General features: G+C 40.2%; 1 protein-coding gene across 9 annotated transcripts in view; it reads right to left on the bottom strand.

Annotated features, from left to right (window-relative positions):
- The window catches only part of msi2b (musashi RNA-binding protein 2b), a 225,078-nt gene that overhangs the window by 24,343 nt on the left and 182,729 nt on the right, over window positions 1-18,006 (bottom strand). For 5 of the 9 annotated variants that reach the window (XM_018701510.2, XM_018701503.2, XM_018701566.2 and 2 more), the window contains exons 9-11: window positions 15,971-16,085; window positions 14,845-14,919; window positions 2,841-2,963 (exon numbers count right to left, since the gene is read on the bottom strand). In XM_018701510.2, the coding sequence (XP_018557026.1) occupies window positions 2,841-2,963; window positions 14,845-14,919; window positions 15,971-16,085 (313 nt within the window). The remainder of the gene's footprint in view (window positions 1-2,840; window positions 2,964-14,844; window positions 14,920-15,970; window positions 16,086-18,006) is intronic. The other 4 variants (XM_018701534.2, XM_018701527.2, XM_018701587.2 and 1 more) reach the window with 1 other exon arrangement.

Here is an 18,006-nt window from a genome sequence, read left to right as displayed (position 1 = left end):
CTGCACAGCCACAGCCTTTAACTTATATTTACTTGTAATGTGATCACTCAGATAGAAAGTTAGAAGCTTATTCACATTTGTATCAGCTGTCACGTGGTCAACTGAATGATATGCATGCCTGTGGAGGGAAAGCCTGACCTCACACCCAGGAGGGGGCAATAGTGGCCACTCTCTCCTGTAGAGGGAGGCTAAGGTTTGTTCAAACAGTTGCTAGATCCCCATCCCCAAAATCAGTCAAAGGTAACATTCTTTTGAATTATGACTTTTGATTCCCCACTGAACATTTACACTTTTCCACAATTATGCTGAGTGTGTGTTTCTCTGTAAGAAAAGAGTTGTTTCCTATGGAGTGAACAGCTTTGTTTTTACTGAAGCAGACTTAAAGCTTCATTAAGCAAAACTTAAGATATTAGTGTTTAATCAAATGACTTGCTAGTTGTGCCAGACCCCCAGAGAATTAAATCTGCAGCTCTGCACAGATTTTAAACAAGAACCTGGTGGAGAAAGTTTGGCATTTATCATGCTAAAGATTGCTTTTCTCAGGAGGTGGTGGAGGCCAACCAGAATTCAAAAGAATATTCATGAATACAGAAGAAACTGGTTGGACAATTACATACATTTTCCCAAATGGACCCTATTATCTACACCAGTTCTGTAGAACTGAAAATGAGGGTGAACACATTTAAAACATCCATTACAGCAGTTGCATTGTATAATTAAGCTTAATGTATACTAGACAATATCATTGCAACTGTTTGAAGTTAGGCATTAAAGAGCAATTTGCAAGTTATGTGATTCATTGTGATTTGAACAACAAGAAGCAAGTGTGAAGTATCAGTCTGCCTCCCTCGCTCTCTTTCTCCATGGCAGTACAACACCGTAACAGTGGAGTAGTGGTGTTTATGTAGTACGAGATATGACTGATACAACACTTGCTAATAAGTGCCTGTAATGGGCAATTATCAACACTCCTGACAGTAGCAGATAATCTGTACTCATTTTGTTATATCCTGATATGTGACAGTAAACTTTGTAATGTTGTGATGTGAAGACTGTGTTAACCATCGTTAAGCTAACGCAGTTCACTCACCAAGACTCCTGCCCAGTCCTCTACTGGTTCTCCTCGCACCACAGCTCAGTCTCTATTGTATTGTGGTAGTTATTTTTCCTGACTCTGGTCTGTTCCTGGGTCTTGTGATTATGAGCCTATAAGGCTCATAATTATCTGTCTGTTGTACACATCTAAATATATATTTTCAACCTCTTCAGTTTCAAAACTCAGGTTTGGATCCATATTTATTCATTCTAAGCTTGCTCCAACATGGCCAGTCTCTCCTATGTTACGTCACTATATACATATATATATATATATATATATATATATATATATATATATATATATATATATATATATATATATATATATATACATACATATATATATATATACAACTACATTACATGGCATATGATCATTCAGTGACAAACTGACTCTGCCCTCGACTCTGACTCTGAATAAGGCCTGACATGTCCATCCCAGCCAAAATTTAGTTTTTCACTTATTTATTAATATTATACAAATATTTTTATATTTTATGTATTCTCCTTAAAATTAACCTTACAATAAAAAGATGGTTGCTGCTGCACACAAATGCAACCTGGCAGGAGTTGAGTGTGCTGCGTAATTTTATGTAACAAAGCCATTTAAATGTCCATTACAAAGCCGGATTATAGACGCGTTTGTTGTATCTCTCAGCCCTGAGGAGCCTTTGTACTCCAAGGTCCACAATGGATCTTTTTTGTGGGCAGACCTTTGTTAGAGGCAAAAACTCTCCCTAAACAGTTAGCTAACACTAGTGAGCAAGCTTTGTCAACTTGTTTTTTAGCAATGGCTGAAGAAAATGTGAATCACTCACTCTTCATGGGTGTTACTTAACAAAGTTAATATGAACCAGTTTCACCAGTGGGACCAGACTGACCACCCCATACATGCTAACTCAATGGATGGACAATCTGACAGGATTACCAGACATTTATACCTACCTGAATTACTAAAGAGAAACTGAGGGCACATAACCCCATCCTGAACACTAATATACAAGACTGTGAAGAAACAATGCTCTGGCTGAATATGAGAAAGTCTATTTTAGGATGAATAGCCTGTATGGCTGGTACTCAGTGTACTGGTCTGCTCTGCCTGTGATACAACACTGATGTTACTGATTTATGCAAAAAAAATCTAATTGGAGAACAATTAGATTTTTTTTAAAACAAGTTCTCTGCCCATGTAGGTATTACGTTGTATTAATGCAAAGATGGGGCACACCATCGTGATGCCAAAAAATAAAAATAAAAATATAGAAAGTATTTTTTTTAATTAGCAATTTTGGTTTCAGATATTGGTCTTCAGATGTGGTATTTTAACTGACAGCAGATACATGTGTGTGGTGGAGCAGACAAAAAATGTATTTCAGTTGGACTTGAAAATATGTTTTAAAATACATCTGATATAAAGCAGTTACTCAAAAGGAAGTGTAACGTTACAATAATAATACATCCATCCACAATTCATCCACAGAGCTGGCAGGTACAGTAGCTCTTTAGACAACCCATGGAAGCTACCATAACTGTATCTTTACTGTCACCATCAAGTGAGAGGAGAGAACGAACTCTGAAATTCACCCTCTCCTTCCACTTTACAAGCAGCATCTGTTGGTGTGTTAAGGTGTGTGTATGTTTGTGTGTTGGGTGCTGGGTTGAGAAAAACAAGGCAGACCAGAGAAGTGAGAAACTGCATGGAGAGAGCGTCAGGCCACACAGAATACCGACAGAGCGTTTACCTGCCCCTGCGTTCTGCCCGTATGCCGTGTAGCCGCCGCCTCTTCCACGGGTCCCCCTACCTGAGCCACGAGCTGCTGCTACCGCCGCTGCTGTCACTGGTCCGTATGCTGTAGCTGGGAAGCCTGAGAAAACAACACAGGAAGGGCATTCCATATTGAGTTACTCATTTACAGTATTGTTTCCTCATATGCTTCTTTGATCTATGTGGCTACAACACACCAAGGCCCCATGGTCAGTTTCTATATCACTCATGATATTGTGTCTGGTCTCATCAGCCAGGGAGATAATTTACATCCTCAGGCTGAGAGAGAGTCTGTCCCAACATCTGTGTGTCTGTTTTATGTGAACATTTTCCTTCCTGTTCAAATTTTTAATTTTCATCTGAAAAATAACTAGTAACTAAGCTGTAGCTGTAACGTAAACACAGTGGAGTAAAAAGTGCATTATTTCCTATGAAAAGTAGAAGTACCTCAAATTTGTACTTCAGTACAGTACTTGAGTAAATGTACTTCGTTATACACCATCACTGGTGACAACATTGACTCTGAGAAAAAAAAACAGTGGAAGCAGTGGTGCACAGCCACTGTGAATGCTCTGAGGGGAGAGCTGATCAGCTGCATGGAAGAATGCGGGTGGGAGAACAAGACGCCAGCCTATGGCCTGAACAGAGTCACTGAAAACAAATCCTGTATTAGTGGCAAGCAGATGAGAAAGCATCCTGCAGGAGCAGAGGGGGTAACTGACAGAAAAGAGGCAGGTCCACACGCAAGGAGTAAATCACCTCAGTCAGTTCTTGCTTCTGTTTTTAAAGAGGAACTTGCAGGTTGAATGTTTAAAGAAATTACATCACATAGGGGAGTTGCTGTCTGACTATGCGATGTGCAGTGATAGGTGATACTGAGTTTGAGCGGTCGTCTGGTATTTTCTCAGTAGTTTTACATTGTAATATCCATTTGTTATCATGGAGAATTGTAGTGTTTGCACTTTGCATTCTTCTTAATGCACATTTTAATCAGGACTCTGTGGTATTTTAATTGACAGACTTGACAAGGCATACAGGAGCTTGGCTGAAAGTATCTTATCATTTAACATAACAGCTTGGTACAGCAACTTGAGTACAAAGAACAAAAACAAGCTCTCCAAAATTGTTAAAGTTGCAGAGAAGATGATTGGCAAGTAACAAAAACAACTTTGCAATATATTTGACAGTGATGTATGCGGGAAGGCTAGACACATAATTGCAGATACTTCACACTCACTACACTCACAGTTAGAGCTGCTCTCATCGGGCCATCGACTCAGGGCCCCAGGAGCCAGAGCCGGAACAAATACAAGAAGTATTTTATTCCTTATGCCATACAGGCCCTGAACATAGAAAGACTGAGTGTTATTTAATAAGACCTGCTTTCTGATATGGCTGCTATCTGCTTGTTGTACTATTGTTTGTATATTGTATATGCTGGATGTTCCTTAAGTGTGTGTGTGCATATGGCATATGTAATTCTGTAAAATTTTCATTGTGTTGGATAAGAAGCCAAAGACAAATTTCCACTCAGGTGGATAAAAAGTTAATCTTTGTTGTTTTCAGTTTTTTCAACTTGCAGTTTTTTTAAATGAACTTTTGTTTAATAAAATAGTTCATGTTGGAAATGCTAAAACTACTGTAGGCTAATATGAAAATTATGGCATTTCTACATTATATAATTATGTAAATATTAAAAAGTAACATGGTACCATATGTGTTTTTTCTGGCCCTTGGCTGTATGCCCATTCTTGATTGTTCCATTTTGTTTTGATGAACTACAGTAGAGTATGTAGGATAATCACACATGGAAAAATCTTTAAATCAAAACTGTCTCCATCTATCACCCGGAGGCCTCAGCAGTGTGAAGCTGGGCCCGCCAAGTGATGCTGCTAAGTGACTTAAACAAAGTAGGATTAATAGAGGGTGATGAATGGATGGGGTCAGTGCCTTCCTGGCACTCTCTGAGAAGCTTGCCAACCAGGAAAAGCCTTTGCAGTGAATTGGTTTCATGGACTCTTGATTGCTGGAGAGATAAAGCTAATGTTCAGATTGCAGTAGGTGATTGAGCAGTTTTTCAGTTTCTCCACATTTGTACAACATTTCCCTTGTTCTTCTACCTTTCCTTCGTTTCTGCTGTCCTGGTTATTCTCGATCAGTGATGTTAATGTATCTTTGCTTTTTTTCCTCAACTTGTGAGACGTGTGACTCCTTGTGTAGTCTAAATGTTAAATGGACTGCATATACATCGTTTTTCTGGTCTTAACAACAACTCAAAGCACTTTACACTATGAGTCACATTCACCTATTTCACACACACACACACACACATTAATACAGTATTTCCTCAACAGATGAAGGAGATGATCATTAGCCTGGTGACTTTGTGTCTGCCTGTGAGTGGAGTGAGTGGAGGGGGATGTCAGAGGAAATGGAAGTTTTCACTGATGAGAGGAGAGGCAGGGATTTGCTGAGAAATGGGTTAGAGAGCTGCCCAACATAATCAGCTGACCCACAAACTCCTGCCCAGCTGCAGAAGGGATTTAATAATGTCCCCTAACAACACTTCCTGACATGACTTCACAAAAAAAGCCTTTCCTTGTGAGAAAGACCTTTGGCAAAACAATGATATATTCCTTTCAGGAAAAACTCACAGAAATGCAGGTGTATGTACATGGAACTGTATGCACATGGGACACTTTGTAATTTCAATGTGATTGCAAGGTAAATGATAGGACCTCCAGACTACATCTGGAGGAGTGGCTAACATTGTGATCAGATCTCAGCCTGGTGTAAATGACATTTGTATCGTTTTGTCTCATTCCTTGGGAAAACAAGTTGAAAGGTAACTCCACCTTTACATGTAAGTAAAGCCGGTAGAGACAGTCACTTCAGAAGACTATGACTTTGCTGATTTTTCTCATTAGTTATAGTGAAAGGTGACTAAGACCTGCACAAATGGATTACTTCTCCATAACTATTATGAACAAAGAGGCTCTTATTCAATAGCAAATAGCCACTATGGATAAAAAGCAGTTTCATAGGAAGTATATGTGTGTGTGTGTTTGTGGCAGACCTCTGGGTGTTAGCATTTTCATCTCCAAAAATGCACCCAACTTCATATGTAATATATGGAGACAGAAAGTGAGGATAAACAGGCACTACAAAACACTGCACAACACTACCTTCACACACACACACACACACACACACACACACACACAGGCTATTTTGGATGCATCCAGTCTGAGCTGTGTGAAATGCGCCATTACCTATTTTTGAAGGCATTAAGGCACAGCGAGAATCCAAGTGGTACAGCCATCCATCCCTCTCCTCAAAATAGACAACCCATTGTTGACACATTCTCTGTGAAAAACAAGGCTTCTTTCCTCTACCCGATCCTGCCATTGAGGGTATAAAAGCCTGCAACCTCTGGCTGCCTCACTCCAGGTGAGTGCAACATCACAGAGGCTTGGAAAAGGTAGTGAGGATAAGGGTTAAAATGCAGCTGTGGAGAGGCTGTCAACTCCCAGTCTGCAGTAAAAAACAAGGTGTAAGGGGCTTAGAGGAAAGGCTCCTCTCTGAATGACCCACAAGCTAAACTGAGCTCTCCAAGCAATCTGTAGCACATGAAATAATGCATAGTAACAGACATCAAACTTCAAGCAACATCCTTCATGGAGTGAACTAGTTTGTCAGAAGCATTAGCACCAGAATGTTGCATCTGGTCTTGTAGAGTCGTCCTGTGTAGTAAAGAAGGAGGTTGTGAAGAGGCATTACAGAGTCAAAGCATCAATGATGGAAGAATGGATTAAATAAGGTATGGCTTGATTTGCGCTCAACAGAGAAAATATTTCTCAAGTGTTTTGTTAAGGAATTTAAAAAATGAATTTAAAGGTAGTCAGTTTAATATTTATAGAACAAACTCTACACTACACTACATTTTCAAATCTTTAACACACATTTATTTTCAGGGAAATAAATAGAATCTGTCCAAAAAAGACCAAGCGGCTCCCAGTTGAGATCCCGCTGGAAAACAATGATTCTTCATATCATATCAGATGCATGAAATAGTTGTTCTCTATTTAATGATCAATTCGAAATGAAATCTTAAAATGTGAGTTTGAAAATGATCTTTGCCAAACTATATGCTGAATAGTGAAATCACACAGAGGAGGTGCAGAGGGTATATGGAGCTAAATTAAATAAAGCTGTGGGACTGTGCTGACAAAGTCCCTGAAACTCCTAACAAGCTGGATATCTTAGATTGTGCCAAACCTGCTCTCAAACTGGGACTGCCACCCCTCAATCTGTTGACACAGTTCCATTAAACTACAGGGGTATTAGCCTGAAGAGGTCACACTATAAACTGAATTGGGCTATCCTCAACACTTGGTGTAAGATATAATATTTAATTATAACCTAGAAAAAGTAGAGCATGTAATGATCATATTGTTTAAAAACCAAGTTTGCAGTTAAATAATCTCAGGACTGTGTGAGTATCTATCTGTATTCTTCATTGATATTGGTAGTTTCCATCTGTTGGAGGAGCTGTGTACAAAGACATAGTAACTTCACTGTATTACATGAAAGTCATATGATTCCCTACCATCACCTGCCATGTAACACAGACATCATATTTCCCTGTTGGAATAACGAAAATCTTTTAAAAATAATATTTTGAAATAAGTTTGTCTTTTGTACAGATTAAAAGGGGGAAAATTTATCTGAAAGTGAAACCAAAAATCTTCCAGTCTTTCAAGAATTTCCAGATAGGATGTGATGGCTTATAATGAAATGAAGATGAAACATTCAGCCATGCTCTGCGGTGGTTATTCATCTGATGCCTCAGCTCATTGATGGTGTATTGATCTGTACAAGCTCCTGTGAGCCCCAAGTGATGCAAACATGTTGCAGAGGGAGCAAGTGCGGTGTGACATCCATTTAGGGGGGTAGAGGTCGGTCATAGGGAGGAAGGGATTGGATAGGACACCTGGGTCACACTGGGCTCTGGCTGGCTGCTATTCCCTAGTGCTATCGGAGGTGCTCTACTGCTCCGCTTGACAACAAGGCCAATTATTAGTCAGCAGGCCAAGACCTGAGACTCACAGCAAAGCCTTAGCTGGTACAACTAACATATGATTGGAGAACAAAAGAATACTGAGCCTCTATTTCCAAAGCAAGCTCTCTGTCTTATTATGGACTGATGGACTGAAGTATAACTCAAGCTAAAATAAGTAGCAAACACTCTTATGTGGTGAGATTTTTATTATTTTTTTTTACTTTTTTTGATTTTGAAGATACAGCGTATGTTGAAGGTAGCTTATGGCTGTTTTGGAATCACTGAGTAAAACCCAATCACAACTATTCAGACGTCTCCATGCAGTCGCACTGACTGGCAACAGTGTGAATGTGTGCTGAGCCTGAGGGCCAGACTGCTCCATAAACACACATCATCTGCATAATCCACCCCAGATGAATGAGCTCCAAATTAGCCAGTAGATAGTAGGCTGGTTTTAAGTGTGTGTGTGTGTACGACAGAAAAAAGGTGATGTAACACTGCATACAAATATGTAGGATTGTCAGTGTGGGAGCAAAGGAGGAGGTCAAGTGATGTAGTGTGAAGAGCAACACAGTCCACATTTTGGGGACGGTTGGACTCAGGAGACCACTGTTGGTTTCCTGTTTGAAACCAGTAGTCGTCTTTGTTTCTCTTATCCATGTCTTCATATCATGCATCCAGATAAGTTGAGGGCCTGTTTTAATCTTGCTAAGACTCATGTAAAACACTGCTGTAGATTGTGAATGCTCTAAATGGCAGTATGAACTTACCTACTAGCCCACATTGAGATTTTTGTTTTGTCTAAATTTGTTTAACGGGTGATCTGTGAAAGTAAATTGTGGTCATGTTACAGTTGCTAAAAAACTGGCTTAAAAAATAAAAATGAAGTTTTTAGTAATTTCAGCCAACCCACATGATTAGCCTGTGTTGTCCACCCACTAGATGGCAGTGTATACATCCAGTGCATAATGCAGATGTTCCAAAGTGATCTGAATGATGTGCATGCTGTATCTTATATACAAGACAATTAATAAGGTTGATTGGTTTGTGAATATGAAAAATGTGTTATGGGATCAGTGTTTAAGGTTATATATGATTTTGGAAAGATGGCAAACACACTATACATAACTGTCACATCCTCAGGTTAAGGTTTCTGGAAAATTCAAAGACAATGAGCTTTTAAAATATATTTGTCCAAATGAAACTTTATGCAGCACTACAGCAGACTATAGAGGGTATGCATGTATGTGGTATGACATCCTTCCCACCTGTAGGAGACCAGGCTGTATTTCTGTGATGAATTAGCAAACACACATCAGCCCACACTGTGGAGCACTCTCATTCAGTCCCATGCTCTCTGTATCGTTCTGTCACATTCACTCTCTGCGAGGTCAGTGAGGTCAGTCAGTCAGGTCTGTCAGTTCAGAATGGTGGATAGTCTCTTATTAAAGTCTGCTCTGTTGGCATGTCAACATTAGCTGTTTCAGCACCAACAGTGAACATCACATCAAGCTTTCTGACACCAGGACAAGGTGTTTACCTCATCTGTCAGCTTACATCTATTCACTCATTGTCCCCTTGTCTGAATATCCATAAAAACATCCTAAATTTCTCAACCTTTAGTATATAAAAATAATTGTCTTAGAATTAAATTTCATAAGGATGACTCTGCTAAATTGTTTCACCTTATTTTTAATTTGTATAACAAGTCCTCCAACCTAAATGGCTGCTTGTTCCTACCCTCAGATACGACCCACAGGAGCCTGCCAGTGGCAGTTGCACCAGAGCTTTATTGTCATGGTAACAATAATAAACATATGGTTAATGTTGCTGAACAGTCTCAGTTTGGTTATGTTTAGGAAAAGATGGTGGTTTAAGTTACAACTGGTTGTGGAACAGTCATGGATTAAGGAAAAAACATTGACTACTGGGTTCAAACGGGAAATGAACTGTTCCATCCATCCAACCCAACGTCCTCCTGACACAGGCTTTGTTTTAGAGCTGCACAAATAATCATATATTAATCATGATCACGATTTTAGCCTCCCGCAATTACACAAACCTGATTGTCTGTGATATTGATATTTTAAATGCTCTGCTCATAGAAATCTCTGCTGCGTATCAAATCAAACTAACAGCCAGCCACTGCTGCAGCGACAGGTTAGAATAGAGGAGTAACAACAGACAACAGGCAGACAAAGAACCACATGTTTAGAGCAGAGAATGAGGAGCTAGTCCATCGAAACTGATCATCATCTGGAATTGTTATTGGAAGTGTTTCAGATTTAGGGTGAGTGATGTTCAACAAGAACAAGTCAGACTTGTGTCTGTGCAGCAAAGCAACACAACTAATTCATTCAACCACATGGAAAAATACTCCAAATTGCCATAGGATGATGCATAAAGGCCAACAGGAGAAACATCGCTAATGTTACCTCACTGAATCCACGTACTTGTCCCGTGTCAAATCATCCATGATAAAGATGTTTTACAGCACGTCAACACATCCACCCAGTATAAAATAACTAATCTGCAATCACGTTTCACCTGACGAGCGGTTTGTGTCCAATAGGTGATACCAGTGCTCTGTTTTTTTTTTTATTTAGCATGAATGCAACCAGTGGTGGGCTGTGCATTTCACACCTAGGCCTTCACTGGTGTCCTATCTGAATTTACCCACCTCTTAATACCGTCAGTATGATGTCACGGCTATAGAAACCATCAACAACATACAGAAACGCAGTATAACAGAACTTTGCATCACAGACAGACATGTCATGTCGCCAGAATAAATGCCATCACTGAAGCAATGCTATAAAAGCCAGATTACCACAGTTCAATAGGTCTCCAAACACTGCAGCCACAGCTGAGTCACAGACATCATCTCCAGCAGAAGCATCAATATTAACTAATGAAATGACAAAGACAATAAAAATATAGGTATGAAGTATTTTACTTACTGAAACTGCTGATTATTTGTAGACAAATAAAAAGAACTGCTTCTGTCGAGCTGACATTCTCAGCCCTAAAGCAAATTTCAGCGTTAGCCTCCACGGCCATTGTGGGTTGAAAAAACAATTATTAAGTCTATACTAGCATGTTTTAGCTTGCGCTAGTAGCTATAGATGTGGTTTGCTAGCTCTGACCAATACGCTCTCTGACATGGGAATGTCAACGTCATGGTAGACCTGCTAGATGTCTCACCAACTCGAAATCTGATTGGTTAAAGGATCTGCGAGGCAACAGTTTCATTGCCATTCATTTTAAATGACCGGGGCCTGCACTGTTGATTCTGAAGGCCTCAAGGCAGATTTCTGTTAACTTGGAAACACAGGGCTGAAATCTGATTGGATAAAAGCTCTAACATAAAGAAAAACAGTGAAAAATAAGTGTCATCGCTGTTGCCTTTCATACTCATCATCAGCTTTATCTCATAGTTGTAATTACTACACAGCTTATGTGCTGTAATAAGCTGCTGCACAGACAATCTATGGGCTTCTTTTTTTTGCTGGACAGACTCAATTTTTACAATACAGCTATAGAGGGCTCATGTATCTGTTTTTAAAAAGTTTTAACACTACTTTGCAACACTGGATGAATATTTGTATGTGTGTGTGTGTGTGTGTGTCCAGTAATGTGTATTTGCATTACTGAGTATGCACTAATCAAAACTGAAACATCAATTCCAGGCATGGCCCTCACCAAACAGGAAAGCGGAGGCAGTTTTGGAGAAAGAGGGAATAGAGAAAGTAGAGAGGGAGAGCTTTTATTAGCTGTGCCTGCAGAGGAGGTTGCCTCTTAAAGGCTGTGACCTTGCTGCTTCACTGCCATACACATGTATAAACAGGTATGCACTGCTGTGTTACAACCTTCAGCCCTCATCAGAGGTCAACATGTCTTCTATCAAAAATGGGCCGTGACAAATACAAGGAGACTATTGGTTTGTGTAACATGGGCAAAGGGAGAGAGTGAGTGGACAGGGAATGCTGAGGATGATGCCATTCCTCCCGCTGATATCTCACCGTAGGAACAGAAAGGTAGTCCAAATGTAACTGACATTACTGCAGCAGAGCACACAGTTTTGACTATATTCTACAGTCATGACAAAGTCTTGAAGATACTTATTGTTGAGTGTGTCACAATTTGTGTCTGCTGGTACATATGGAGTAAATCTCTCATATTCACTACACACAGTGCATAGAGACCAACAAAACAGAAATCAGTGATGACACATCCAGATATACCAAAGCAATATCAACATGGAAGCATAGACTGTAATCACAACTGTAGCCATCAGCGCTGCGTCGTCTTCACACATCGCATACTACATTCAAGGAAGCACTAAGTTGGCTGTGAAAATAAGATAAGGTAATGAAGAAGCTGACTTTGAATCAGCCTGTAATAAAATAGTGTTAAATAGAGCCAAAAACAGCTGCAGTAGAAGTGGAGAGGCAGAATAACACTCACAGCCTTCCCACAAACACATACACTGACACGAGCCACTCTGTTTGACCTCCTCTGAATTGAGTCCCCGGTGAGGATTATAGGCAGTGCTTCAGAAAAAGATGAGCTCCTCGCTTTCTCAACAGTCGATTTTTAACCTCTACGGTGAGCCAACTATTCTAAATCCCTCAACACTGTGAGGGGGAAAAGGGGGAGAAAAAAGGCTTTTCACCTTTCATGTCCAAGCACCAAGGTCGTTGTGGTGCTATCAGGAAATCACAGGGAAAGTGACTGAGTAGGAAGAACAGGGGGAAAAGAAAAATCATTTCACAGGACGAGCAATGGGATTAAGAGCAAAGCCAAAAAAGTTTAACCTAAAGCAATCCGCTGCCCCCTAACAGGGTCTTTATAAAGGGTTCCAGATTGGATGAGGCAGGAATGAAAAGAAAGATAGACAAGTGTGATGTGCTGCCAAGGCAGACCTACTGTTCAGCTGCTGAAGGCAGAGACATACACTTTTGGCTTTTATCTGGTAATGTCATGGAAAAAGAGCACCGTCCATGTTATTACAGAGAGGCCAATACACTAAGCATTGTGCTTGTGATTACAGCTACATACTCAAGGTACAGGCCTCGATCCGTCCTTCAGCCATGTGGAGCAACCACTGCTGATGAGCAAGAGCATTTGGAGGCGATATCACAGTTGGAGGAGATTGGGATATGACAAGCTGTGTTGGCTAACCCTAGTGGGCCGTCAGCTGTGTGTGTGTGTGTGTGTGTGAAGAATGACAGCAGCCTGCTGTGTTCCCTGGTGCACTGTGGTCTGTGGCCTTGAAGGCGGCACAGTCCTGAGGCTGATGCATTTTAATATTGTTTCCCCTGGCTTTGTCACACCATGGGACTCCTCCAGCACTGCTCAGTTTCTCAGCTCATTTCCAGCCTTTTGCTTTTTAATCAGTGCGGTCAGATGTGGTCACTGCAGTGTGAAGATTTTACAAATATAATTTGAGACATGAATTCTGGCTGCAGCGAGCTCTTCGGCTAGTTTGTGCAACAGTGACCTTGACAAACTGCAGGAATCAAGCTCAGTTTTTCCTCATCACTTTCTCCTCACAGTGAGAGGGTCACAGGTTTGAATCCAACCAGCCTGTCTCTGTGGAGTTTCCTCTTTGTCTGTGTTTTGGTGCTCAAAAACAAAGACATGTTACGTATTAGACTGTGTTCAAAACACACAACATGATGAGAAACTCAACTCCTGATTGATTCCAATCATGCCACTGGAAGTCAAGTCACTGACAAAAACACAAAACTGCAGGGTTGATTTGATGAAGCTGAAATGTTGCATACATTTGATGTTGCATTTTCCTAGTAGATGACTTTCTAATATGAATGCTGTAATTCTGTTGTTTACTGTATCTGCTGACTCTGCAAATGAAGAAAAAAACGAAATGAGAGTGAGTTGAAAAAGATTAAAGGAACATACTTTTTTAAAAATGGATAGAAGTTAATAGTTTAACTTAACCACCACAATATAAACCGACATAATAGGGGGCCCAGCTGTTCCTTTTAGCCCCAAGCCCTTCGCTAAGGAATCCAACAATGAAAACACAAAACTAACAATAAATGTATTCAGCTAACAAGTACTGTCTGTGTAAATCTAATGAAGCTTATCTCTTAAAATGTAAAATAAAACCCATTAAAGAGCCACACTGCTGACTGACTGGAGATCTTTTTCTTTATTATGACCATAAGGGTACAGTGGTTTATTCCTCTTGAGCTTGAGAGTGGTGTAAATATGAGTATGCATAATGAAGCCTGGCCAACACTGAGTTGTTTCTGATTAACCTTGCTCATCATGTTCATGGTAATAAAGGAAAAGGTCACCTGGTGTTTCCAAAGCACTTCCTCAGAGAGTGCAGACAGTTATGTAACAATGGTGATGTGTTAAGAGTGAGCCCCCATCTTGAGACTTCTTCAGAATTAATGTAACATTTGCAAAACTATTTTCAAAGTAGTGGTGATTCTCTCTGGATCATATCAGAGGACAGTGTCAGAAGTTGGCAGTAGTGCAAGACCAGGAAATGGCACACCAGCCCACCTCCCACTCTGCCAAATAAACCACGAAACCAGGTGTTAAGTGTGGATTTCTAATGACTAGCTTTCTAGATGTAGCTCTGGCATTTCCCATTTAAACATCTTCAGAGGTAGTGAATGGGGAAATAATAGTTTAGTTTCACATTATCAAATCAAATTTGGAGAGACAGGGGGATTGCATTTCACTGAGATTAGACTGCTGTGTGTGGATTGCCAGGAAGAGAATTTGTCCTTTAAGCAGAGCTGGTAAGGCAGGGTTGATGTGACAGCATTACACTGTCATCCTGAAGAACCCTGCTGAGATCTGACACACATATTTGTGTGTGTGTAAGTTTGTTTGTGTGTATAAGAGGAGGAATTGAATAGTTTAAATGAGAACTTACCAGGGAACTGGTAGCTATAGCTTGGTGCAAAGCCAGTGTAGCCTCTGCCATATGTAGCTACAATGTTAGGATAACCTGGAGAGAAGACAAGAGATGACTGTTAAGAGAAATTCATCTAAACTTAGACTGACTTGATTTCAGCTTGTATAATAAAAACACACATTTTTCTGTCCACATACAAAGTGTAAAACTATGTCAGTGACTATGTGGTCAGTATGAGTAATACACAGCTAGAATGCAACCATTTGGCTTTTGATCTCAATGTAAATGAGGGAGTGTGGCCTGAAATGTGACGTATGAGGCTGAATTAGGGAGAGGAACCTAAAGGGCATAGCCTGCCTTTTAGTGTTGTCCAGCCCTGTGTAAAGGCAAACATGTTTATGGCAATCTGATGACTTTGAAGCATAGTGATACTAGTGACACCTCCTTGATGTCTATTTGTTTCTTTTTATATAAAATGTCTTTCACTCAAAATTCTTAATTTGAAAGTGTGGTATGGTTATTCTTTCATGTAATAAAATCATCATTCATTCAATCAAATGTGTGATTAGCTTGTATTTGTTAAAGACTTCCAATTTATTTAAAGGGTATTAGAACTGATGCACTGTCACCTCACAGCAAGAAGGTTCCCAGTTCAAACCCCGGTTTGCCCAGGGCTATACTGTGTGGCGTTTGCATGTTCTCTCTAATACGGTAATAATGTAAGCATGTCTACTTGTCAGTGGTAAAATCTGTGTTTATTCACAGTCAACATTCAACATTATTCCATACTCACACACTGTATTTCCTGCATGCTTTCAGTTTTTGTTGTTGATGGAGTCACCACATTATCTGCTTAATGACTATTATTGTGATCATTGTGAAATGGTGTGTTCTCAGGGACACGACTAAGGCATTGCCATAAACATCCTCTTTACTGCCTCATTTGAATGTTTTGTATGTACTCTTGCATCCTCAGTGCTGTGTGTGTTGTGCTTGGAAAGAAAATACCAAACAGGCATTTCAAAGTCAAAGAAATGTGATAGTGCTGCTTATGCTACTAAACCCAATGTGATTCTGTAGTTGAAGAAAGACATTAAATTATGTCAAATAAAAATGCATGCACACCCACAAACTGGGTACTTACTCAGCATGCCCATGCCCAGCATGAAGGCATCCATTGTGTATGGTAGGCCCCTGGCCCGACCTCGCGTCCCTGGAGGAAACATCACTTCCTTTGGCTGGGCCTTTTTGCATTCTACCTGTGGAGTATGGCCCACAAAGATAACACTGCTGACAACAGATATTGATACAAACGATACTTAACAATTTGCTTACATCAGTCTGTCACTTTCACTCATGCCCTTATTTACAATGAACTTTTTTCAGAATGTTTTGTTTAGTGTACCATGTGGGCACAGCATTGGTGAGATGGTTATGGTTATGCAGGACTAGCAACAACTAACTACAAATGGATGACAAATTATTACAAAGACATCAACACAGAGCAGCTTCTGAAATATTAAAAATTTTATGTTTTAGATATGAGACACTTACAATACATTTACAGGTCCTTTATTATTCAAGGCTGGCTTTGGTGGATCCGTCTCACAGCTGTTGCATGCCATTTGCAAGTGCAACTAATGTTTTAATTTCTCTTGTCTCATCTCTCTCTCATTACCTCACTCCTCATATTAAAGTAGGACTGCTTTCTCTCTCTCTCTCTCTTTCTCTCTCTCTCTCTCTCTCACACACACACACACACTCTCCCCCTTGTACTTCTGCATTGTTTGCCCTACATCACTGTTACTGCCTTTATCAGGGGGGATATCGGATATGCTAATTTGTCCTGAATTGCACTAAGGCCATTTGCTTAAGGTCAGAGAGCTTTTGTTTCAATGGCTTTGCCGATATCATCATTATGCCTCAATCAATACACCAGAGACAGAAAACCATGATGTGCCAAAGACCACTTTACCCTTCAAAGTTCTTGTGAAAATGAAAATAGTAGAGTGTGTTAGCAGTGAATGGGAGGGAGGTTGTAATTATTACAATTAAAGTGGATAGTGCTGCAGGAAGGCCCTCTCAGGGGGGTCACAGCTGGTCACAGGTCACTTGCTAATGGGCATGAGGATACTCATGAGGGGTGGTTGATCGTAAAAAATGCGACATGAAAGGCAACGTGTCTTCTGTCGCCCTGTTCATACCTGGCATTAACATGCATCTTGGATGATCCAATCACAAGTGGATAGCTCTGAGTACAGGTGTGAATGCACCCATGATGTATTGAGATCCAATCACTCAGACCACATTCAGAGGTGGTCTGGCCACATTTTTAAGCAGTGTGTACATGAATGTGTCCTGGGCCACACTGAAGGGCCAGCTACATCTTGGGTGATTGGGTTTGCTCAGAACACATTATGGAATAGACCCAGTCTCTATTGTGATTTGGTCTTCTTTTAATTACCAACAGCCTAGGTATGGGAAGTGCATTGCTGCCTCCAGCTAGCTAAAAACAACAACACATTTACTTGCTGTGAGATCATTGCTGTGAGTGTTGTTTAAAACACAAGTCCTTAATTGTTGTGCTCCATTAAAAAGTTATACAGCTCACCTGTGTGTAGTAACACTGTCGTCAGTTTGCACACTGAAGAAGGCTGTCTGCCTGAAACATCTGTGCAGTGCATGAATTAAAAATTTAAGAGGGTTAAGTGCTATACTGCTCCTGTTTTTTTGATATGGAAAAGAGCCATGTATATACAGGATTGTATCATCTGCATAAAAAGTCTGTGTCTGTGTAATAATATTGTTTATATGGATTTTAAACAATAGTGGACAAACTACAAAACCTGTGTCTAAAGGGAAGATGTAGCCTAAGTCCTAAATGCTTTTGCTGGAGACTACAGTTAGAATCTAGACAAGTGCATATCAACCAGAACTGTGCAAAGGGTGAGTATCTGAAATAGTTGTTCATTTTCCTCCAGTTGTCAGTGGAAATTCCAAATACAGTGGACATGCCTGAGCTGATCTCCATAGTTGGGGTTTGGCCAGTAATGAATATTAGATTAACTATATGGGGAAGGCATTTATGTTCAGTTATGTTATGGACTCTAGGATGCAAGGGGTAAGAAACCAGATTGTTTTCTCCAGCTGTTGTCTCAAATGGATCAAAGTGCTGCCTGT

The sequence above is a fragment of the Lates calcarifer genome, linkage group LG21 (assembly GCF_001640805.2).
Source record: "Lates calcarifer isolate ASB-BC8 linkage group LG21, TLL_Latcal_v3, whole genome shotgun sequence".
NCBI classification, from domain to species: domain Eukaryota; kingdom Metazoa; phylum Chordata; class Actinopteri; family Centropomidae; genus Lates; species Lates calcarifer.
This window is presented reverse-complemented; position numbering and strand designations above follow the sequence as displayed.